The sequence below is a fragment of the Petromyzon marinus genome, chromosome 77 (genome assembly GCF_048934315.1).
Source record: "Petromyzon marinus isolate PM22_M1 ecotype Great Lakes invasive population chromosome 77, UKy_Petmar_22M1.pri1.0, whole genome shotgun sequence".
In the NCBI taxonomy this organism is placed as follows: Eukaryota; Metazoa; Chordata; class Hyperoartia; order Petromyzontiformes; family Petromyzontidae; genus Petromyzon; species Petromyzon marinus.
In genome coordinates, this window is record NC_133743.1 from 2,911,373 (window position 1) to 2,936,291 (window position 24,919).

The 24,919-nt window shown below is 50.1% G+C and overlaps 1 protein-coding gene across 1 annotated transcript in view; it reads right to left on the reverse strand.

Annotated features, from left to right (window-relative positions):
- The window catches only part of TUFM (Tu translation elongation factor, mitochondrial), a 67,459-nt gene that overhangs the window by 27,683 nt on the left and 14,857 nt on the right, over window positions 1–24,919 (reverse strand). The window contains exons 5-7 of the mRNA XM_032980977.2: window positions 13,550–13,654; window positions 9,663–9,824; window positions 5,542–5,674 (exon numbers count right to left, since the gene is read on the reverse strand). Of these exons, the coding sequence (XP_032836868.1) occupies window positions 5,542–5,674; window positions 9,663–9,824; window positions 13,550–13,654 (400 nt within the window). The remainder of the gene's footprint in view (window positions 1–5,541; window positions 5,675–9,662; window positions 9,825–13,549; window positions 13,655–24,919) is intronic.

Below are 24,919 nucleotides of genomic sequence, written 5' to 3' on the forward strand. Positions count from 1 at the left end.
CACAGTGTCACACACACAGCGTCACACACAGCGTCACACACAGTGTCACACACACAGCGTCACACACACAGCGTCTCACACACAGCGTCTCACACACACACACAGCGTCACACACAGCGTCACACACACAGTGTCACACACACAGCGTCTCACACACACACAGTGTCACACACACACAGCGTCACACACAGTGTCACACACACACAGCGTCACACACACAGCGTCACACACAGTGTCACACACACAGCGTCACACACACACACAGCGTCTCACACACACACAGTGTCACACACACACAGCGTCACACACAGTGTCACACACACAGTGTCACACACACACAGCGTCACACACACACACAGCGTCACACACAGCATCACACACACACAGTGTCACACACAGTGTCACACACACAGTGTCACCACCGTGCCACGTCCTACGTCACACACACAGCGTCATACACACACAGAGTCACACACACACAGCGTCACACACACACAGCGTCACACACACACAGTGTCACACACACACACAGCGTCACACACAGTGTCACACACAGTGTCACACACACACAGTGTCTCACACACAGTGTCACACACACAGCGTCACACACAGCGTCACACACACACACAGCGTCACACACAGTGTCACACACACAGCGTCACACACACAGCGTCACACACAGTGTCACACACAGTGTCACACACACACAGTGTCACACACACAGCGTCACACACACAGCATCACACACACACAGAGTCACACACACACAGCGTCACACACAGTGTCACACACACAAAGTGTCACACACAGTGTCACACACAGCGTCACACACAGTGTCACACACAGTGTCACACACACACAGCGTCACACACAGCGTCACACACAGTGTCACACACAGCGTCACCACCGTGCCACGTCCTGCGTCACACACACAGTGTCACACACAGTGTCACACACACACACAGCGTCACACACAGTGTCACACACACAGCGTCACACACAGTGTCACACACACAGTGTCACACACACAGTGTCACACACACAGCGTCACACACACACACACAGCGTCACACACAGTGTCACACGCAGTGTCACACACAGTGTCACACACAGCGTCACACACAGAGTCACACACAGCGTCACACACACAGCGTCACACACACAGCGTCACACACACACACACAGCGTCACACACAGTGTCACACGCAGTGTCACACACAGTGTCACACACACAGCGCCACACACAGTGTCACACACACAGCGTCACACACACACAGCGTCACACACAGCATCACACACACACAGTTTCACACACACAGCGCCACACACACACAGCGAAACACACACACACACAGCGTCACACACACAGTGTCACACACAGTGTCACACACACAGCGTCACACACAGCGAAACACACACACACAGCGTCACACAAAGTGTCACACACAGTCACACACACACAGCGCCACACACACACAGCGTCACACACACAGTCACACACACAGCGTCACACACAGTGTCACACACACAGCGCCACACACACACAGCGAAACACACACAGCGTCACACACAGCGTCACACACAGTGTCACACACACAGCGTCACACAAAGTGTCACACACAGTGTCACACACACAGCGTCACACACACAAACACACACAGCATCACACACACAGCGTCACACACACAGCGTCACACACAGTGTCACACACAGCGCCACACACACACAGCGAAACACACACACACACAGCGTTACACACAGCGTCACACACAGTGTCACACACACAGCGCCACACACACACAGCGTCACACACACACACAGTGTCACACACAGCGTCACACACACACAGCGTCACACACACACAGCGTCACACACACACAGCGTCACACACAGTGTCACACACACAGCGTCACACACACACAGCGAAACACACAGCGTCACACACACAGCGTCACACACACAGCGAAACACACACAGCGTCACACAAAGTGTCACACACACAGCGCCACACACACAGCGTCACACACACAGCGTCACACAAAGTGTCACACACACGTCACACACACACACAGCGAAACACACACACACAGCGTCACACACACACAGCGTCACACACAACAACAACAACCGCCATTCGCCACTAAGTGGTGGTGACGTCACCACGACGCTTGTGCCAGGCTATGTGCACCCTGAGGCCACGTGAAGTGTCGAACGCCCGCTGGCAGGAGGTCACGGGGCAGACCCAGCAGGTGCCACGGGTCGACTGACTGAGACGACTGAGATGACTGGCTGATGCACCACCTGTGCCCCCTACTGTGCCAACCTGCTGTGCTTTAGCCACCCGGCGCTTCGCTCGTTGTTGTGAGCGTCGCTCCTCCGCCCTCCGTTGTTGTTGGAGGGCGACTGCCTCCAACTGCCCAGTAGCATCCTTCACGAGCCTCCTCCACAGAGGCCGATCTTGACACCGCTGGTATCAGTCATCGGCAAGTCCACTCAGCTCCACGTCCTCCTGTACCATATCACTCCATCTCTTCTCTAGCCCGTGCCGCGCCCGCTTAGCCCCCTCAATCTGGCCGAACAAAAGCTGTTTCGGCATGCGGTGGCTGGGCATGCGGGCTACATGACCCAGCCATCGCAGCCTTGCCGCCGGAGGAGCTCACCGATCGGACCTTTGTGAGCTCCTCACACAATCCAGTCTGGTTAAACCCAGGATGGATCGTAGGCAGGCTAGCCTAAATGTTTCTAACCGGCGAAGATGTTCCATTAGGGGGGTCCACGTTTCACAAGCGTAGAGAAGGGAGGGAATGACCGTGGCCGAGAAGACCTGAAGCTTAGTGCGGAGCGACAGACCAAGTAGCTTCCACACAGCGTTACGCAACCGATGAAAAGATATTGCCGCTCGACTGATTCGGAGTGAGACCTCTGCTGTAAAACTGGAGCCGGTCATAAGCACACTGCCCATGTATGGGAAACTCTCTACTCTCTCAACAACTGCCCCATCACCGATTGGGAGTTGTGGGGGTGGAGTGTCCGATGGTACAAAATACCCAGGCAGGTACTTAGTTTTGGTGGGGCTGATGGTAAGGCCCCACCTCTTAGTGGCACGCTCCAGTCTCAGCAGTAGCGTCTACAACTCCTCCTCTGAATGAGCAGCTATTACCAAATCATCGGCATACATAACATGGTTGAGCAATAGGGAGCCATGCCTTGACCGCACCCGGGCATCGATCAGCCTCCTATTATATCTGTACCATATGGAGATTCCCCCGGTACAGCTATTGAAGGCTTCACGAACTACGTGGTCAAAATAGATGTTAAATAATGTGGGAGCCAGAGGACATCCCTGTCGCACCCCAAGTGTACAGGGAATGGCTCTGACTCCCGGCCACCTAGTTTTACCCGGGCCCGCTCACCATCATGAAGGTCCTTAATGATCGTGAGCAGAGGGTCAGGTACTCCAAAAGCACGAAGAACGACCCAGAGCCCAGGCCTACTGATGGTATCATAGGCCTTGACCAGGTCAATAAAGCAGAGATGTAGGTCTTGTTGGAATTCCCTACACCTCTGCTGTAGCAGACGGACAGAAAATATGGCATCTGTGCAGGACCGCCTTTCCTGAAACTGCATTGGGGCTCCGCAAGCCTCTCCTCAGCGTGCCTGGCAAGGCAATGCTGAATAATCCGTGCCAGGACCTTTCCCGGCACACTGAGGAGTGAGATGCCCCTGTAGTTGTTACAGTCTGTGCGGTCCCCCTTCTTAAAAAGGGGGACCACCAGGGCATCCTTCCAATCCTGCGGAACCCGTCCAGTGGTCCAGACTGTTGTTATGATGTCATATAGGGCAGTCTGTGCACAAACGCCACCCTCCCTCAGCATTTCGCTTGGGAGATCATCTCTGCCCACTGCCTTTCCTGGTCTCAGACTCCGGATCGCCTTCAGTACTTCCTCAACAGATGGCACCTCAGCCAGCCACTCACAGGGGGTGACTTCTTCCAATATTTGAGGCACCGCAGCCTCAGCAGGGTCATCCTCACTTTGTGCCACGATGTTTTCCTGGCTGAGGGATTTCCCCTCCCCCAGGACCTCACAGAAATGCTCAGCAAATCTGCAAACCTATTCCTGGGGTTGGAGATTGGATCACCGTTTTTTCCCCTAATGATGGTTACTTTTTGATGGAGTTATAAAGGGATTTGTGATCGCGGCCCATTGAGGCATCTCATCAGCAACCCGCGACCACCACCCATCCTTGCAGCGCCTCACGGCTCTCCGAACCTCCGAGCGAAGGTTGCGGTAAGCCTCCTCATTCTCCGACGTGGGATGCTGTAGCCGATGACAGTGGGCCTGTCGCTTTTTCTCAACCATCCTCTGTCAGCCAGGGTCTCTGGGGAGGTCTGGACCGCGTACCCAAAGCACCCATTGCAGCTGCATGAGTCACAGTCCTAAACCTCGCCCATTTACCCTCGACATCAGGAGGAGTGGGGGACGATGCCAACCCCAGCCGCAAGCGAAGATGAAATTCTCGCTTGCAACTGTCATCAGCTGAGACCAGGCCACATTAGGTTGGAATGGGGTCCTGGGTGTACACCCACCACCGGAGTGGAAGAATGGCAGGTGCATCTTACAGATGACTAGTCGATGGTCAGAGGGCAGATGAGCTCCACAGCAAGTCCTGGTGTCAAGGACATGGGCTCGCATCCGCTGGTCCGTCACTATGTAGTCCAGCAGATGTTCTTGCTTGGACCCGGCATGCATCCATGTTGTTGTGTGGATGCGCCGATGCCGGAACAGCGTGTTGGTAATTACAAGCCCATGGGCTGCACAAAAATCTAGCAGCCTCCTACCGTTGTTATTGAGCTGATCTGTCCCATGCCTTCCAATCACTCCAGACCAGGTGCCAGCATCATGACCAACTCTGGCATTGAAGTCACCCAACAAGATGACTCTAATCTGAGGGGCCACTTTAGCCAGCACCTGTGACAGGAGGTCACAGAAGGCATCTGACTCATCGGCCTTGCCTGCATCCCTCCACGGATGTTCGTCTTCGGTGGGGGCATAAGTAACCACGACCAACACTCCTCGCCTCCGGTTGATGGGAAGGCGAGCCCAAAGTAGCCTAGGGCTTACAGCTTCCCACACCTCACCGCCACGCTCCCACGCCCCCTTCATTCTTTTGTTCAAAAGAAGAGCCACACCCTGTTGTTGGGCAGTCTGCTGCCCCGAGTAGAGGGACTAGTCCACCACTCACGGTGGCAGGAGCCAGAGCCAGGTCCCACCGGACCCTCCTGAACGCCGCGGATATCCGGGCGGTACCGGCCCAGCTCCCGACGGAGGAACGGGCAGCCTCTCCAGTCTCCTGCCCCGAGTAGAGGGGACTAGTCCACCCCTCACGGTGGCAGGAGCGGCCGACTGCGGTTGTGCCAATGACCCCCGCCCGCGGCAAATGCTGCCCACCACCGGCTGCCCAGTCACCGGCCGTGCCCCGTCACTGCGTGCACGCGGCTGGGCCATCGCCGCGGTTACCGTGTGCGGTCGCCGTGGTTACCGGGGATGGAGTGGATGGTCTCCACGGGCAACAGGAAGGGGAGGTCCAGGCTGCGTGTGGGCAGGGGGATGAACGAATCAACGGCGTCGAGGAGCCTCAGCACAGCGTCGCGACCAATCTCCGCACTCCGGTCCTGGAGATACAGAGAGATACACAGAGATATATAGAGATACAAAGAGATACAGAGAGATACACAGAGATACGTATAGATACACAGAGATACACAGAGATATATAGAGATACACAGAGATAGATACACAGAGAAACACAGAGATACATAGAGATACACAGAGATAGATACACAGAGATACACAGAGACACACAGAGATACATAGAGATGTATAGAGATAGATAGAGATACACAGAGATACATAGAGATGCATAGAGATATATATAGAGATACACAGAGATAGATATATAGAGATACACAGAGATACATAGAGAAACACAGAGATACATAGAGATGTATAGAGATACACAGAGATACACAGAGATATATAGAGATACAAAGAGATACAGAGAGATACACAGAGATATGTATAGATACACAGAGAAACACAGAGATACATAGAGATACACAGAGATACACAGAGACACACAGATATATATAGAGATACAAAGAGATACAGAGAGATACACAGAGATACATTGATACATAGAGACTCATAGAGATACACAGAGACTCATAGAGATACACATAGATACAAATATACACAGAGATAGACAGAGATAATATAGATATACAGAGGTACACAGAGATACGCAGAGATACATAGATACATAGAGATACACAGACATACATAGAGATACATAGAGATATGAGGCTCCACATCTCTGTGAGTGTCCATGAGTCTCTATACCTCTGTGTGTGTCCATGAGACTCTACATCTCTGTGAGTGTCCATGAGTCTCTACATCTCTGTGAGTGTCCATGAGTCTCTACATCTCTGTGTGTGTCCATGAGTCTCTACATCTCTGTGTGTGTCCATGAGTCTCTACATCTCTGTGAGTGTCCATGAGTCTCTACATCTCTGTGTGTGTCCATGAGTCTCTACATCTCTGTGAGTGTCCATGAGTCTCTACATCTCTGTGTGTGTCCATGAGTCTCTACATCTCTGTGTGTGTCCATGAGTCTCTACATCTCTGTGTGTGTCCATGAGTCTCTACATCTCTGTGAGTGTCCATGAGTCTCTACATCTCTGTGTGTGTCCATGAGTCTCTACATCTCTGTGAGTGTCCATGAGTCTCTACATCTCTGTGTGTGTCCATGAGTCTCTCTACATCTCTGTGTGTGTCCATGAGACTCCACATCTCTGTGAGTGTCCTTGAGGCTCTACATCTCTGTGTGTGTCCATGAGACTCCACATCTCTGTGTCTGTCCATGAGTCTCTACATCTCTGTGAGTGTCCATGAGTCTCCACATCTATGTGTCTGTCCATGAGTCTCTACATCTCTGTGAGTGTCCATGAGTCTCCACATCTCTGTGAGTGTCCATGAGTCTCCACATCTCTGTGAGTGTCCTTGAGGCTCTACATCTCTGTGTGTGTCCATGAGTCTCTACACCTCTGTGTGTGTCCATGAGTCTCTACATGTCTGTGAGTGTCCATGAGTCTCTACATCTCTGTGTGTGTCCATGAGTCTCTACATCTCTGTGTGTGTCCATGAGGCCCCACATCTCTGTGTGTGTCCATGAGTCTCTACACCTCTGTGTGTGTCCATGAGTCTCTATACATCTCTGTGTGTGTCCATGAGTCTCTACATCTCTGTGTGTGTCCATGAGTCTCTACATCTCTGTGTGTGTCCATGAGGCCCCACATCTCTGTGAGTGTCCATGAGTCTCTACACCTCTGTGTGTGTCCATGAGTCTCTACATCTCTGTGTGTGTCCATGAGTCTCTACATCTCTGTGTGTGTCCATGAGTCTCTACATCTCTGTGTGTGTCCATGAGTCTCTACATCTCTGTGTGTGTCCATGAGGCCCCACATCTCTGTGTGTGTCCATGAGTCTCTACATCTCTGTGTGTGTCTATGAGTCTCTACACCTCTGTGTGAGTGTCCATGATGCTCTATACATCTCTGTGTGTGTCCATGAGTCTCTATACCTCTGTGTGTGTCCATGAGTCTCTACATCTCTGTGTGTGTCCATGAGTCTCTACATCTCTGTGAGTGTCCATGGGTCTCTACATCTATGTGAGTGTCCATGAGTCTATACATCTCTGTGTGTGTCGATGAGTCTCTATCCATCTATGTGAGTGTCCATGAGTCTCTATACATCTCTGTGAGTGTCCATGAGTCTATACATATATGTGAGTGTCCATGAGTCTCTACATCTCTGTGTGTGTCCATGAGTCTCTACATCTCTGTGTGTGTCTATGAGTCTCTACATCTCTGTGTGTGTCCATGAGGCTCCACATCTCTGTGTGTGTCCATGAGTCTCTACATCTCTGTGTGTGTCCATGAGTCTCTACATCTCTGTGTGTGTCCATGAGTCTCTATACATCTCTGTGTGTGTCCATGAGTCTCTAAATCTCTGTGTGTGTCCATGAGTCTCTCCACATCTCTGTGTGTGTCCATGAGTCTCTACATCTCTGTGTGTGTCCATGAGTCTCTACATCTCTGTGTGTGTCCATGAGTCTCTACCTCTCTGTGAGTGTCCATGAGTCTCTACATCTCTGTGTGTGTCCATGAGTCTCTACATCTCTGTGTGTGTCCATGAGTCTCTACATCTCTGTGAGTGTCCATGAGTCTCTCTACATCTCTGTGTGTGTCCATGAGTCTCTCTACATCTCTGTGTGTGTCCATGAGTCTCTACATCTCTGTGTGAGTGTCCATGAGTCTCTACATCTCTGCGTGTGTCCATGAGTCTCTATACCTCTGTGTGTGTCCATGAGTCTCTACATCTCTGTGTGTGTCCATGAGTCTCCACATCTCTGTGAGTGTCCATGAGTCTCTACATCTCTGTGTGTGTCCATGAGTCTCTATACATCTCTGTGTGTGTCCATGAGTCTCTCCACATCTCTGTGAGTGTCCATGAGTCTCTACATCTCTGTGAGTGTCCATGAGTCTCTACATCTCTGCGTGTGTCCATGAGTCTCTCTACATCTCTGTGAGTGTCCATGAGTCTATACATCTCTGTGTGTGTCCATGAGTCTCTACATCTCTGTGAGTGTCCATGAGTCTCTACATCTCTGTGTGTGTCCATGAGTCTCTCTACATCTCTGTGTGTGTCCATGAGTCTCTACATCTCTGTGTGTGTCCATGAGTCTCTACAACTCTGTGTGTGTCCATGAGTCTCCACATCTCTGTGAGTGTCCATGAGTCTATACATCTCTGTGTGTGTCCATGAGTCTCTCTACATCTCTGTGAGTGTCCATGAGTCTATACATCTCTGTGTGTGTCCATGAGTCTCTACATCTCTGTGTGTGTCCATGAGTCTCTATACCTCTGCGTGTGTCCATGAGTCTCTACATCTATGTGTGTGTCCATGAGTCTCCACATCTCTGTGTGTGTCCATGAGTCTCTCCACATCTCTGTGTGTGTCCATGAGTCTCCACATCTCTGTGTGTGTCCATGAGTCTCTACATCTCTGTGAGTGTCCATGAGTCTCTACATCTCTGTGTGTGTCCATGAGTCTCTACATCTCTGTGTGTGTCCATGAGTCTCTACACCTCTGTGTGAGTGTCCATGATGCTCTATACATCTCTGTGTGTGTCCATGAGTCTCTATACCTCTGTGTGTGTCCATGAGGCTCCACATCTCTGTGTGTGTACATGAGTCTCTACATCTCTGTGTGTGTCCATGAGTCTCTACATCTCTGTGTGAGTGTCCATGAGTCTCCACATCTCTGTGTGTGTCCATGAGTCTCTACATCTCTGTGTGTGTCCATGAGTCTCTATACATCTCTGTGTGTGTCTATGAGTCTCTACATCTCTGTGTGTTCATGAGTCTCTACACCTCTGTGTGAGTGTCCATGATGCTCTATACATCTCTGTGTGTGTCCATGAGTCTCTACATCTGTGTGTGTGTCTATGAGTCTCTATACCTCTGTGTGTGTGTCCATGAGGCTCTATACAACACTCCCCCCACCCCACCCCACCGCCTACCCCGCACCCCTTCCCCTCACCTCCATCGCGCAGAGCGCCGATCCGGCGATCACCGGCGTGCTGTCGCTGTCATAGCCAAACTCCGACAGCAGCTCCCTGATCTCCAGTTCCACGAGCTCCAGCATCTCCTGGTCAACCTGATCGGCCTTGTTCACAAACACGACCACGTGCTCGATGCCGATCTGCACCGGAGGGGCAGAGATGCATGCACGCACGCACGCACAGAGACGGAGGGAGAAACGTCACCTCTCCCGCTCGGTGCCAAGAGATGCGTAGACATGCATGTCAACATTATGGGGGCGCCGCGGTTAAGGCCGAGACGCTAACTGGCCTCGCATTCTTAAGCTCTTTCGGTGAAGTCACCACGTTGAAGGGGAACAGTAAAACAATAACAAGAATATATATGCATGTAAAACAAGAAAAAAAAAAATTCTCACGACGTTTCGACCGTAACGCAAACGGTCATCATCATCAGGCGTTTGCGTTACGGTCGAAACGTCGTGAGAATTTTTTTATTGTTTTATATTTTTATTATTTTATTGTTTCCCTTCTACGTGGTGACTTTACCGAAAGAGCTAAGAATATGAATCACTGCAGTCACGAAAAGCTTTAAATCAAAATTCACTTTAAGATGCATTCTTAGCTCTTTCGGTAAAGTCACCACGTTGAAGGGAAACAATAAAATAATAAAATATATATAAAACAATAAAAAAAATTCTCACGACGTTTCGACCGTAACGCAAACAGTCATCATCAGGTGTTTGCATTACGGTCGAAACGTCGTGAGAATTGTTTTTATTGTTTCATATATATTTTATTGTTTTATTGTTTCCCTTCTACGTGGTGGTGACTTTACCGAAAGAGCCAAGAATATGAATCGCTGCAGTCACGAAAAGCTTTAAATCAAAATTCACTTTAAGATGCATTCTTAGCTCTTTCGGTAAAGTCACCACGTTGAAGGGAAACAATAAAACTATAAAATATATCTTCTTTGGTTCTTTCGGTAAAGTCACGTAGAATGAGAATGAAATAATAAATTGATAAAATAAAATAACACAATAATATTCTCACTTTATTATGTTATTTATTTTATCAATTTATTATTTTATTCTCATTCTACGTGGTGACTTTACCGAAAGAACCAAAGAAGATGAATCATTGCAGTCACGAAAGCTTTAAATCGAAATATAAAATATATATAAAAAACAATAAAAAAATTCTCACAACCTTTCGACCGTAACGCAAACGCCTGATGATGATGACCGTTTGCGTTATGGTCGAAACGTCGTGAGAATTTTTTTATAGTTTTATATATTTTTTTCATTATTTTATTGTTTCCCTTCAACGTGGTGACTTTACCGAAAGAGCTAAGAATGCATCTTAAAAGTGAATTTTGATTTAAAGCTTTCGTGACTGCAGCGATTCATATTGTTGGTTCTTTCGGTAAAGTCACCACCACGTAGAAGGGAAACAATAAAACAATGAAATATATGTATAAAACAATAAAAAAAATTGTCACGACGTTTCGACCATAACGCAAACGGTCGTCATCAGGTGTGAAAAAAAACCAACGGCAAGAAATATTTGAAAGCAGTGGCGGTTTGTATTTATGTATTTATAATCGGTGTTTGTATTTATTTTTTAAAAACCGTTGGCACCACGGGCAGCGATTTGGCAGTTTATCTAGAAGGACGAGTCCATCTGTGTTCTGAAAAGAGGAGAGGGGGGGAGACGAAAAATTAATGTACGCTGTCTGAAAGCCACCGTAAGCGTGAACAATCAATTAAGACCTGAAATGGCTTATCAAATCCTTCCAATGATTGCTAAGCCACTGGAAGAGCTAAGAATATGAATTACTGCGGTCACGAAAGCTATAAATCGAAAGTTAACCACCTCGCCTGGTACGCAGGAGGTCGTGGATTCTGTCCCACGGATGCCTGTTGAGTATCTGGCACCAAGTGGAGGCCGGACGAAATCTGAATTTCTGGTTTCGGGCGAAAACGAAACCAAGCCGGAACGGGCCGTTTGCCAACTTTCGACGCCGGAACCGAATTTCGGTCGGCCTCTATCACCAAGGGATGTTAACTCCCCTGGTACGCAGAAGGTCGTGGGTTCGATCCCGACCCCTGACGATGAAGCCTGCTGCTGCTGTATATTTGGAGTCTGCGTCTCTCTCATCATCATCACCATCATCACGGTGGCTAGGAGATGTTGACTACCTCGCATGGTATACAGGAGGTCGTTGGTTCGATCCTGACCCCTGACGATGCCTGCTGCTGCTTCTGCTGTATATTTGAAGTCTGTGTCTCTCTCATCATCACCATCATCATGGTGGCTGGGAGATGTTAACTACCTTGCCTGGTATACAGGAGGTCGTGGGTTCGATCCCGACCCCTGACGATGCCTGCTGCTGCTGTATATTTGGAGTCTGCATCTCTCTCTCATCATCACCATCATCACGGTGGCTAGGAGATGTTAACTACCTCGCCTGGTATACAGGAGGTCGTGGGTTCGATCCTGACCCTGACGATGCCTGCTACTGCTGCTGTATATTTGGAGTCTGCGTCTCTCTCTCTCATCATCACGGTGGCTAGGAGATGTTAACTACCTCGCCTGGTATACAGGAGGTCGTGGGTTCGATCCTGACCCTGACGATGCCTGCTACTGCAGCTATATATTTGAAGTCTGCGTCTCTCTCTCATCACCATCATCACGGTGGCTATGAGATGTTGACTACCTCGCCTGGTCTACAGGAGGTCGTGGGTTCGATCCCGACCCCTGACGATGAAGCCTGCTCCTGCTGTATATTTGGAGTCTGCGTCTCTCTCTCTCATCATCATCATCATCACGGTGGCTAGGAGATGTTGACTACCTCGCCTGGTCTACAGGAGGTCGTGGGTTCGATCCTGACCCTGACGATGCCTGCTGCTGCTGCTGTATATTTGAAGTCTGCGTCTCTCTCTCATCATCACCATCATCACGGTGGCTAGGAGATGTTGACTACCTCGCCTGGTATACAGGAGGTCGTGGGTTCGATCCTGACCCCTGACGATGAAGCCTGCAGCTGCTGCTGTATATTTGGAGTCTGCGTCTCTCTCTCTCTCTCTCTGTCACTCTCTTTCCCCCGTGGTGATTCACTGCGTTTGAGAGTCGACATCACCAAGCGTTCAATTTAGTTGGCTGCTGCTATGAATAACCGCCTGGTGACGGTGACGACGACGATATCGGCCACTTGGTAGAGCTGCCACCATCAAGTTGTGATGTGTGCAGGTCGCACGTCTCAACAAGAAGCGACGCAGCAGCAGCTGCGCATTAGGGCCTGACACCCGGTGAAATTAAAAATAGTTCAGTTTTAGTTTAGATACAAAGACACCCCCCCCCCCCAACCCCCGTAGCCTTAACAGACCGTTGGGGCAAGTACTGTTAGTAGCGAGTCGTAGCGCCTACGAGATACGCACGGGTGAAGATCCCTTGTGTAGCCTCTAGCAAGGGCTGTTGCAGGCTGTACGGGGGACCTTTGTCTTTGCGCGTGTAATCGCGCGTGTGCGCGTGTACGTACGAGTGCGTGCGTGCGTGTCTAAGCAGGTGTGTGTACGTGTGTCTTCGCGCGCGTGTGCGCGTAAAGGTGTCGGTAAGCGTTCGCGTGTGTGCGTGTGTGTGTGTGTGTGTCTGTACGCGTTCAGTCAGTCGACCCGTGGCACCCGCTGGGTCTGCCCCGTGACCTTCCTGCCGGCGGGGCGTTCTCGACACTCCACGTGGTGGCCTCAAGGATGCACGTGGCCTGGCGCAAGCGTCGTGGTGACGTCACCGCCACTCAGTGGCGAATGGCGTTTGTTGTTGTTGTTGTTGTACGTGTTTACGTGCGCGCGTGCGTGTAGGCGCGCGTGCGTGCGTGTCCGTGCCCCACCTGCTTGGCGAGCAGCAGGTGCTCCCGCGTCTGGGGCATCTGCCCGTCGGTGGCGGCGACGACGAGGATGCAGCCGTCCATCTGTGCCGTGCCCGTGATCATGTTCTGCGCGGGGCGGAGCGGAGCGGAGCGGCACGGCGGGGCGGAAACAAACCCCCGGGTGGACACAACGCAAAGCGGAGTGAGCGGAAATTGAGGCGGGGGTGAAAAAAGTAACACAAACGGAGGAGGAGTCTCTACCGGGAGTCTAGGAGTAGTCACTACCGGCAGACTAAGAGTAGTCTCTACCGGGAGTCTAGGAGTAGTCTTCCACCAGGAGTCTAGGAGTAGTCTCTATCAGGAGTCTAGGAGTAGTCTCTACCAGGAGTCTAGGAGTAGTCTCTACCAGGAGTCTAGGAGTAGTCTCTACCAGGAGACTAGGAGTAGTCTCTACCAGGAGTCTAGGAGTAGTCTTCTACCAGGAGTCTAGGAGTAGTCTTCTAGCAGGAGTCTAGGAGTAGTCTTCTACCAGGAGGCTAGGAGTAGTCTTCCACCAGGAGTCTAGGAGTAGTCTTCTAGCAGGAGTCTAGGAGTAATCTCTACCAGGAGTCTAGGAGTAGTCTTCTACCAGGAGTCTAGGAGTAGTCTTCCACCAGGAGTCTAGGAGTAGTCTTCTACCAGGAGTCTAGGAGTAGTCTCTACCAGGAGACTAGGAGTAGTCTTCTAGCAGGAGTCTAGGAGTAGTCTTCTACCAGGAGGCTAGGAGTAGTCTTCCACCAGGAGTCTAGGAGTAGTCTTCTAGCAAGAGTCTAGGAGTAGTCTCTACCAGGAGTCTAGGAGTTGTCTCTACCGGGAGTCTAGGAGTAGTCTTCTACCAGGAGTCTAGGAGTAGTCTCTACCAGGAGTCTAGGAATAGTCTTCTAGCAGGAGTCTAGGAGTAGTCTTCTACCAGGAGGCTAGGAGTAGTCTTCTACCAGGAGTCTAGGAGTAGTCTCTACCAGGAGTCTAGGAGTAGTCTCTACCGGGAGTCTAGGAGTAGTCTTCCACCAGGAGTCTAGGAGTAGTCTTCTAGCAAGAGTCTAGGAGTAGTCTCTACCAGGAGTCTAGGAGTAGTCTCTACCGGGAGTCTAGGAGTAGTCTTCTACCAGGAGTCTAGGAGTAGTCTCTACCAGGAGTCTAGGAGTAGTCTTCTAGCAGGAGTCTAGGAGTAGTCTTCTACCGGGAGTCTAGGAGTAGTCTTCTAGCAGGAGTCTAGGAGTAGTCTTCTACCAGGAGTCTAGGAGTAGTCTTCTACCAGGAGTCTAGGAGTAGTCTTCCACCAGGAGTCTAGGAGTAGTCTTCTACCAGGAGGCTAAGAGTAGTCTTGTACCAGGAGTCTAGGAGTAGTCTTCTACCAGGAGTCTAGGAGTAGTCTCTACCAGGAGACTAGGAGTAGTCTTCTAGCAGGAGTCTAGGAGTAGTCTTCTACCAGGAGGCTAGGAGTAGTCTTCCACCAGGAGTCTAGGAGTAGTCTTCTAGCAAGAGTCTAGGAGTAGTCTCTACCAGGAGTCTAGGAGTAGTCTCTACCGGGAGTCTAGGAGTAGTCTTCTACCAGGAGTCTAGGAGTAGTCTCTACCAGGAGTCTAGGAGTAGTCTTCTAGCAGGAGTCTAGGAGTAGTCTTCTACCAGGAGGCTAGGAGTAGTCTTCTACCAGGAGTCTAGGAGTAGTCTCTACCAGGAGTCTAGGAGTAGTCTCTACCGGGAGTCTAGGAGTAGTCTTCCACCAGGAGTCTAGGAGTAGTCTTCTAGCAAGAGTCTAGGAGTAGTCTCTACCAGGAGTCTAGGAGTAGTCTCTACCGAGAGTCTAGGAGTAGTCTTCTACCAGGAGTCTAGGAGTAGTCTCTACCAGGAGTCTAGGAGTAGTCTTCTAGCAGGAGTCTAGGAGTAGTCTTCTACCGGGAGTCTAGGAGTAGTCTTCTAGCAGGAGTCTAGGAGTAGTCTTCTACCAGGAGTCTAGGAGTAGTCTTCTACCAGGAGTCTAGGAGTAGTCTCTACCAGGCATCTAGGAGTAGTCTATACCAGGAGACTAGGAGTAGTCTTCTACCAGGAGTCTAGGAGTAGTCTTCTACCAGGAGTCTAGGAGTAGTCTCTACCAGGAGTCTAGGAGTAGTCTTCTAGCAGGAGTCTAGGAGTAGTCTTCTACCAGGAGTCTAGGAGTAGTCTTCTAGCAGGAGTCTAGGAGTAGTCTCTACCAGGAGTCTAGGAGTAGTCTCTACCAGGAGACTAGGAGTAGTCTTCTACCAGGAGTCTAGGAGTAGTCTTCTACCAGGAGACTAGGAGTAGTCTCTACCAGGAGTCTAGGAGTAGTCTTCCACCAGGAGTCTAGGAGTAGTCTCTACCAGGAGTCTAGGAGTAGTCTCTACCAGGAGACTAGGAGTAGTCTTCTACCAGGAGTCTAGGAGTAGTCTTCTACCAGGAGACTAGGAGTAGTCTCTACCAGGAGTCTAGGAGTAGTCTTCCACCAGGAGTCTAGGAGTAGTCTTCTACCAGGAGTCTAGGAGTAGTCTCTACCAGGAGTCTAGGAGTAGTCTCTACCAGGAGTCTAGGAGTAGTCTTCTACCAGGAGTCTAGGAGTTGTCTCTACCAGGAGTCTAGGAGTAGTCTCTACCAGGAGTCTAGGAGTAGTCTGTACCAGGAGTCTAGGAGTAGTCTGTACCAGGAGTCTAGGAGTAGTCTTTACCAGGAGTCTAGGAGTAGTCTCTACCAGGAGTCTAGGAGTAGTCTCTACCAGGAGTCTAGGAGTAGTCTCTACTAGGAGTCTAGGAGTAGTCTTCCACCAGGAGTCTAGGAGTAGTCTTCTACCAGGAGTCTAGGAGTAGTCTCTACCAGGAGTCTAGGAGTAGTCTCTACCAGGAGTCTAGGAGTAGTCTTCTACCAGGAGTCTAGGAGTTGTCTCTACCAGGAGTCTAGGAGTAGTCTCTACCAGGAGTCTAGGAGTAGTCTGTACCAGGAGTCTAGGAGTAGTCTGTACCAGGAGTCTAGGAGTAGTCTTTACCAGGAGTCTAGGAGTAGTCTCTACCAGGAGTCTAGGAGTAGTCTCTACCAGGAGTCTAGGAGTAGTCTCTACTAGGAGTCTAGGAGTAGTCTTCCACCAGGAGTCTAGGAGTAGTCTTCCACCAGGAGTCTAGGAGTAGTCTTCTACCAGGAGTCTAGGAGTAGTCTTCCACTAGGAGACTAGGAGTAGTCTCTACCAGGTGTCTAGGAGTAGTCTCTACCAGGAGACTAGGAGTAGTCTTCTAGCAGGAGTCTAGGAGTAGTCTCCACCAGGAGTCTAGGAGTAGTCTCTACTAGGAGTCTAGGAGTAGTCTCTACCGGGAGTCTAGGAGTAGTCACTACCAGGAGTCTAGGAGTAGTCTCTACCAGGAGTCTAGGAGTAGTCTTCTACCAGGAGTCTAGGAGTAGTCTCTACCAGGAGTCTAGGAGTAGTCTCTACCAGGAGTCTAGGAGTAGTCTTCTACTAGGAGTCTAGGAGTAGTCTCTCCCAGGAGTCTAGGAGTAGTCTCTACTAGGAGTCTAGGAGTAGTCTCTACCAGGAGTCTAGGAGTAGTCACTACCAGGAGTCTAGGAGTAGTCTTCTACCAGGAGTCTAGGAGTAGTCTTCTAGCAGGAGTCTAGGAGTAGTCTCTACCAGGAGTCTAGGAGTAGTCTCTACCAGGAGTCTAGGAGTAGTCTCTACCAGGAGTCTAGGAGTAGTCTCTACCAGGAGTCTGGGAGTAGTCTCTACCGGGAGTCTAGGAGTAGTCTCTACCAGGAGTCTAGGAGTAGTCTCTACCGGGAGTCTAGGAGTAGTCTCTACCAGGCATCTAGGAGTAGTCTATACCAGAAGTCCAGGAGCAGTCTCTACCAGGAGTCTAGGAGTAGTCTTCTACCAGGAGTCTAGGAGTAGTCTCTACCAGGAGTCTAGGAGTAGTCTTCCACCAGGAGTCTAGGAGTAGTCTTCTACCAGGAGTCTAGGAGTAGTCTCTACCGGGAGTCTAGGAGTAGTCTCTACCAGGAGTCTAGGAGTAGTCTCTACCGGGAGTTTAGGAGTAGTCTTCTACCAGGAGTCTAGGAGTAGTCTTCTACCAGGAGTCTAGGAGTAGTCTTCTACCAGGAGTCTAGGAGTAGTCTCTACCAGGAGTCTAGGAGTAGTCTCTACCGGGAGTCTAGGAGTAGTCTCTACCAGGAGTCTAGGAGTAGTCTCTACCGGGAGTTTAGGAGTAGTCACTACCAGGAGTCTAGGAGTAGTCTTCTAGCAGGAGTCTAGGAGTAATCTCTACCAGGTGTCTAGGAGTAGTCTCTACCAGGAGACTAGGAGTAGTCTTCTAGCAGGAGTCTAGGAGTAGTCTTCTACCAGGAGTCTAGGAGTAGTCTCTACCAGGAGTCTAGGAGTAGTCTTCCACCAGGAGTCTAGGAGTAGTCTTCTACCAGGAGTCTAGGAGTAGTCTCTACCAGGAGTCTAGGAGTAGTCTTCCACCAGGAGACTAGGAGTAGTCTCTACCAGGTGTCTAGGAGTAGTCTCTACCAGGAGACTAGGAGTAGTCTTCTAGCAGGAGTCTAGGAGTAGTCTGCACCAGGAGTCTAGGAGTAGTCTCTACTAGGAGTCTAGGAGTAGTCTCTACCAGGAGTCTAGGAGTAGTCACTACCAGGAGTCTAGGAGTAGTCTTCTACCAGGAGTCTAGGAGTAGTCTTCTAGCAGGAGTCTAGGAGTAGTCTCTACCAGGAGACTAGGAGTAGTCTTCTAGCAGGAGTCTAGGAGTAGTCTCTACCAGGAGTCTAGGAGTAGTCTCTACCAGGAGTCTAGGAGTAGTCTCTACCAGGAGTCTAGGAGTAGTCTCTACCAGGAGTCTAGGAGTAGTCTCTACCGGGAGTCTAGGAGTAGTCTCTACCAGGAGTCGAGGAGTAGTCTCTACCGGGAGTCTAGGAGTAGTCTCTACCAGGCATCTAGGAGTAGTCTATACCAGAAGTCCAGGAGCAGTCTCTACCAGGAGTCTAGGAGTAGTCTTCTACCAGGAGTGTAGGAGTAGTCTCTACCAGGAGTCTAGGAGTAGTCTTCCACCAGGAGTCTAGGAGTAGTCTTCTACCAGGAGTCTAGGAGTAGTCTCTACCAGGAGTCTAGGAGTAGTCTCTACCGGGAGTCTAGGAGTAGTCTCTACCAGGAGTCTAGGAGTAGTCTCTACCGGGAGTTTAGGAGTAGTCTTCTACCAGGAGTCTAGGAGTAGTCTTCTACCAGGAGTCTAGGAGTAGTCTTCTACCAGGAGTCTAGGAGTAGTCTCTACCAGGAGTCTAGGAGTAGTCTCTACCGGGAGTCTAGGAGTAGTCTCTACCAGGAGTCTAGGAGTAGTCTCTACCGGGAGTTTAGGAGTAGTCACTACCAGGAGTCTAGGAGTAGTCTTCTAGCAGGAGTCCAGGGGTAGTCTCTACCAGGTGTCTAGGAGTAGTCTCTACCAGGAGACTAGGAGTAGTCTTCTAGCAGGAGTCTAGGAGTAGTCTTCTACCAGGAGTCTAGGAGTAGTCTCTACCAGGAGTCTAGGAGTAGTCTTCCACCAGGAGTCTAGGAGTAGTCTTCTACCAGGAGTCTAGGAGTAGTCTCTACCAGGGGTCTAGGAGTAGTCTTCCACCAGGAGACTAGGAGTAGTCTCTACCAGGTGTCTAGGAGTAGTCTCTACCAGGAGACTAGGAGTAGTCTTCTAGCAGGAGTCTAGGAGTAGTCTCCACCAGGAGTCTAGGAGTAGTCTCTACTAGGAGTCTAGGAGTAGTCTCCACCAGGAGTCTAGGAGTAGTCTCTACTAGGAGTCTAGGAGTAGTCTTTACCGGGAGTCTAGGAGTAGTCTCTACTAGGAGTCTAGGAGTAGTCTCCACCAGGAGTCTAGGAGTAGTCTCTACTAGGAGTCTAGGAGTAGTCTCTACCAGGAGTCTAGGAGTAGTCACTACCAGGAGTCTAGGAGTAGTCTTCTACCAGGAGTCTAGGAGTAGTCTTCTAGCAGGAGTCTAGGAGTAGTCTCTACCAGGAGACTAGGAGTAGTCTTCTAGCAGGAGTCTAGGATTAGTCTTCTACTAGGAGTCGAGGAGTAGTCTCTACCGGGAGTCTAGGAGTAGTCTCTACCAGGAGACTAGGAGTAGTCTTCTAGCAGGAGTCTAGGAGTAGTCTCTACCAGGAGTCTAGGAGTAGTCTCTACCAGGAGTCTAGGAGTAGTCACTACCAGGAGTCTAGGAGTAGTCTCTACCAGGCATCTAGGAGTAGTCTATACCAGAAGTCCAGGAGCAGTCTCTACCAGGAGTCTAGGAGTAGTCTTCTACCAGGAGTGTAGGAGTAGTCTCTACCAGGAGTCTAGGAGTAGTCTTCCACCAGGAGTCTAGGAGTAGTCTTCTACCAGGAGTCTAGTAGTAGTCTCTACCAGGAGTCTAGGAGTAGTCTCTACCGGGAGTCTAGGAGTAGTCTCTACCAGGAGTCTAGGAGTAGTCTCTACCGGGAGTTTAGGAGTAGTCTTCTACCAGGAGTCTAGGAGTAGTCTTCTACCAGGAGTCTAGGAGTAGTCTTCTACCAGGAGTCTAGGAGTAGTCTCTACCAGGAGTCTAGGAGTAGTCTCTACCGGGAGTCTAGGAGTAGTCTCTACCAGGAGTCTAGGAGTAGTCTCTACCGGGAGTTTAGGAGTAGTCACTACCAGGAGTCTAGGAGTAGTCTTCTAGCAGGAGTCTAGGAGTAGTCTCTACCAGGTGTCTAGGAGTAGTCTCTACCAGGAGACTAGGAGTAGTCTTCTAGCAGGAGTCTAGGAGTAGTCTTCTACCAGGAGTCTAGGAGTAGTCTCTACCAGGAGTCTAGGAGTAGTCTTCCACCAGGAGTCTAGGAGTAGTCTTCTACCAGGAGTCTAGGAGTAGTCTCTACCAGGGGTCTAGGAGTAGTCTTCCACCAGGAGACTAGGAGTAGTCTCTACCAGGTGTCTAGGAGTAGTCTCTACCAGGAGACTAGGAGTAGTCTTCTAGCAGGAGTCTAGGAGTAGTCTCCACCAGGAGTCTAGGAGTAGTCTCTACTAGGAGTCTAGGAGTAGTCTCCACCAGGAGTCTAGGAGTAGTCTCTACTAGGAGTCTAGGAGTAGTCTCTACCGGGAGTCTAGGAGTAGTCTCTACTAGGAGTCTAGGAGTAGTCTCCACCAGGAGTCTAGGAGTAGTCTCTACTAGGAGTCTAGGAGTAGTCTCTACCAAGAGTCTAGGAGTAGTCACTACCAGGAGTCTAGGAGTAGTCTTCTACCAGGAGTCTAGGAGTAGTCTTCTAGCAGGAGTCTAGGAGTAGTCTCTACCAGGAGACTAGGAGTAGTCTTCTAGCAGGAGTCTAGGATTAGTCTTCTACTAGGAGTCGAGGAGTAGTCTCTACCGGGAGTCTAGGAGTAGTCTCTACCAGGAGACTAGGAGTAGTCTTCTAGCAGGAGTCTAGGAGTAGTCTCTACCAGGAGTCTAGGAGTAGTCTCTACCAGGAGTCTAGGAGTAGTCACTACCAGGAGTCTAGGAGTAGTCTTCTACCAGGAGTCTAGGAGTAGTCTTCTAGCAGGAGTCTAGGAGTAGTCTCTACCAGGAGACTAGGAGTAGTCTTCTAGCAGGAGTCTAGGATTAGTCTTCTACTAGGAGTCGAGGAGTAGTCTCTACCGGGAGTCTAGGAGTAGTCTCTACCAGGAGACTAGGAGTAGTCTTCTAGCAGGAGTCTAGGAGTAGTCTCTACCGGGAGTCTAGGAGTAGTCTCTACCAGGCATCTAGTAGTCTATACCAGAAGTCCAGGAGCAGTCTCTACCAGGAGTCTAGGAGTAGTTTCTACCAGGAGTCTAGGAGTAGTCTCTACCAGGAGTCTAGGAGTAGTCTTCTAGCAGGAGTCTAGGGGTAGTCTTCTAGCAGGAGTCTAGGAGTAGTCTCTACCAGGAGACTAGGAGTAGTCTTCTAGCAGGAGTCTAGGATTAGTCTTCTACTAGGAGTCGAGGAGTAGTCTCTACCGGGAGTCTAGGAGTAGTCTCTACCAGGAGACTAGGAGTAGTCTTCTAGCAGGAGTCTAGGAGTAGTCTCTACCAGGAGTCTAGGAGTAGTCTCTACCAGGAGTCTAGGAGTAGTCTCTACCGGGAGTCTAGGAGTAGTCTCTACTAGGAGTCTAGGAGTAGTCTATACCGGGAGTCTAGGAGTAGTCTCTACCAGGCATCTAGGAGTAGTCTATACCAGAAGTCCAGGAGCAGTCTCTACCAGGAGTCTAGGAGTAGTCTCTATCAGGAGCCTAGGAGTAGTCTCTACCAGGAGTCTAGGAGTAGTCTTCCACCAGGAGTCTAGGAGTAGTCTTCTACCAGGAGTCTAGGAGGAGTCTCTACCAGGAGTCTAGGAGTAGCCTCTACCAGGAGTCTAGGAGTAGTCTCTACCAGAAGTCTAGGAGTAGTCTTCTACCAGGAGTCTAGGAGTAGTCTCTATCAGGAGTCTAGGAGTAGTCACTACCAGGAGTCTAGGAGTAATCTCTACCAGGAGTCTAGGAGTAGTCTCTACCGGGGGTCTAGGAGTAGTCTTCCACCAGGAGTCTAGGAGTAGTCTCTATCAGGAGTCTAGGAGTAGTCACTACCACGAGTCTAGGAGTAGTCTTCCACCAGGAGTCTAGGAGTAGTCTCTATCAGGAGTCTAGGAGTAGTCTCTATCAGGAGTCTAGGAGTAGTCTCTACCGGGGGTCTAGGAGTAGTCTTCCACCAGGAGTCTAGGAGGAGTCTCTACCAGGAGTCTAGGAGTAGCCTCTACCAGGAGTCTAGGAGTAGTCTCTACCAGAAGTCTAGGAGTAGTCTTCTACCAGGAGTCTAGGAGTAGTCTCTATCAGGAGTCTAGGAGTAGTCACTACCAGGAGTCTAGGAGTAATCTCTACCAGGAGTCTAGGAGTAGTCTCTACCGGGGGTCTAGGAGTAGTCTTCCACCAGGAGTCTAGGAGTAGTCTCTATCAGGAGTCTAGGAGTAGTCACTACCACGAGTCTAGGAGTAGTCTTCCACCAGGAGTCTAGGAGTAGTCTCTATCAGGAGTCTAGGAGTAGTCTCTATCAGGAGTCTAGGAGTAGTCTCTACCGGGGGTCTAGGAGTAGTCTTCCACCAGGAGTCTAGGAGTAGTCTCTATCAGGAGTCTAGAAGTAGTCACTACCAGGAGTCTAGGAGTAATCTCTACCAGGAGTCTAGGAGTAGTCTTCTACCAGGAGTCTAGGAGTAGTAGAGTCTAGGAGTAGTCTCTACCAGGAGTCTAGGAGTAGTCTCTACCGGGAGTCTAGGAGTAGTCTCTACCAGGAGTCTAGGAGTAGTCTCTACCGGGAGTCTAGGAGTAGTCTCTACCAGGCATCTAGGAGTAGTCTATACCAGAAGTCCAGGAGCAGTCTCTACCAGGAGTCTAGGAGTAGTCTTCTACCAGGAGTCTAGGAGTAGTCTCTACCAGGAGTCTAGGAGTAGTCTTCCACCAGGAGTCTAGGAGTAGTCTTCTACCAGGAGTCTAGGAGTAGTCTCTACCAAGAGTCTAGGAGTAGTCTCAACCGGGAGTCTAGGAGTAGTCTCTACCAGGAGTCTAGGAGTAGTCTCTACCGGGAGTTTAGGAGTAGTCTTCTACCAGGAGTCTAGGAGTAGTCTTCTACCAGGAGTCTAGGAGTAGTCTTCTACCAGGAGTCTAGGAGTAGTCTCTACCAGGAGTCTAGGAGTAGTCTCTACCGGGAGTCTAGGAGTAGTCTCTACCAGGAGTCTAGGAGTAGTCTCTACCGGGAGTTTAGGAGTAGTCACAACCAGGAGTCTAGGAGTAGTCTTCTAGCAGGAGTCTAGGAGTAGTCTCTACCAGGTGTCTAGGAGTAGTCTCTACCAGGAGACTAGGAGTAGTCTTCTAGCAGGAGTCTAGGAGTAGTCTTCTACCAGGAGTCTAGGAGTAGTCTCTACCAGGAGTCTAGGAGTAGTCTTCCACCAGGAGTCTAGGAGTAGTCTTCTACCAGGAGTCTAGAAGTAGTCTCTACCAGGAGTCTAGGAGTAGTCTTCCACCAGGAGACTAGGAGTAGTCTCTACCAGGTGTCTAGGAGTAGTCTCTACCAGGAGACTAGGAGTAGTCTTCTAGCAGGAGTCTAGGAGTAGTCTGCACCAGGAGTCTAGGAGTAGTCTCTACTAGGAGTCTAGGAGTAGTCTCTACCAGGAGTCTAGGAGTAGTCACTACCAGGAGTCTAGGAGTAGTCTTCTACCAGGAGTCTAGGAGTAGTCTTCTAGCAGGAGTCTAGGAGTAGTCTCTACCAGGAGACTAGGAGTAGTCTTCTAGCAGGAGTCTAGGAGTAGTCTCTACCAGGAGTCTAGGAGTAGTCTCTACCAGGAGTCTAGGAGTAGTCTCTACCAGGAGTCTAGGAGTAGTCTCTACCAGGAGTCTAGGAGTAGTCTCTACCGGGAGTCTAGGAGTAGTCTCTACCAGGAGTCGAGGAGTAGTCTCTACCGGGAGTCTAGGAGTAGTCTCTACCAGGCATCTAGGAGTAGTCTATACCAGAAGTCCAGGAGCAGTCTCTACCAGGAGTCTAGGAGTAGTCTTCTACCAGGAGTGTAGGAGTAGTCTCTACCAGGAGTCTAGGAGTAGTCTTCCACCAGGAGTCTAGGAGTAGTCTTCTACCAGGAGTCTAGGAGTAGTCTCTACCAGGAGTCTAGGAGTAGTCTCTACCGGGAGTCTAGGAGTAGTCTCTACCAGGAGTCTAGGAGTAGTCTCTACCGGGAGTTTAGGAGTAGTCTTCTACCAGGAGTCTAGGAGTAGTCTTCTACCAGGAGTCTAGGAGTAGTCTTCTACCAGGAGTCTAGGAGTAGTCTCTACCAGGAGTCTAGGAGTAGTCTCTACCGGGAGTCTAGGAGTAGTCTCTACCAGGAGTCTAGGAGTAGTCTCTACCGGGAGTTTAGGAGTAGTCACTACCAGGAGTCTAGGAGTAGTCTTCTAGCAGGAGTCTAGGAGTAGTCTCTACCAGGTGTCTAGGAGTAGTCTCTACCAGGAGACTAGGAGTAGTCTTCTAGCAGGAGTCTAGGAGTAGTCTTCTACCAGGAGTCTAGGAGTAGTCTCTACCAGGAGTCTAGGAGTAGTCTTCCACCAGGAGTCTAGGAGTAGTCTTCTACCAGGAGTCTAGGAGTAGTCTCTACCAGGAGTCTAGGAGTAGTCTTCCACCAGGAGACTAGGAGTAGTCTCTACCAGGTGTCTAGGAGTAGTCTCTACCAGGAGACTAGGAGTAGTCTTCTAGCAGGAGTCTAGGAGTAGTCTCCACCAGGAGTCTAGGAGTAGTCTCTACTAGGAGTCTAGGAGTAGTCTCCACCAGGAGTCTAGGAGTAGTCTCTACTAGGAGTCTAGGAGTAGTCTCTACCGGGAGTCTAGGAGTAGTCTCTACT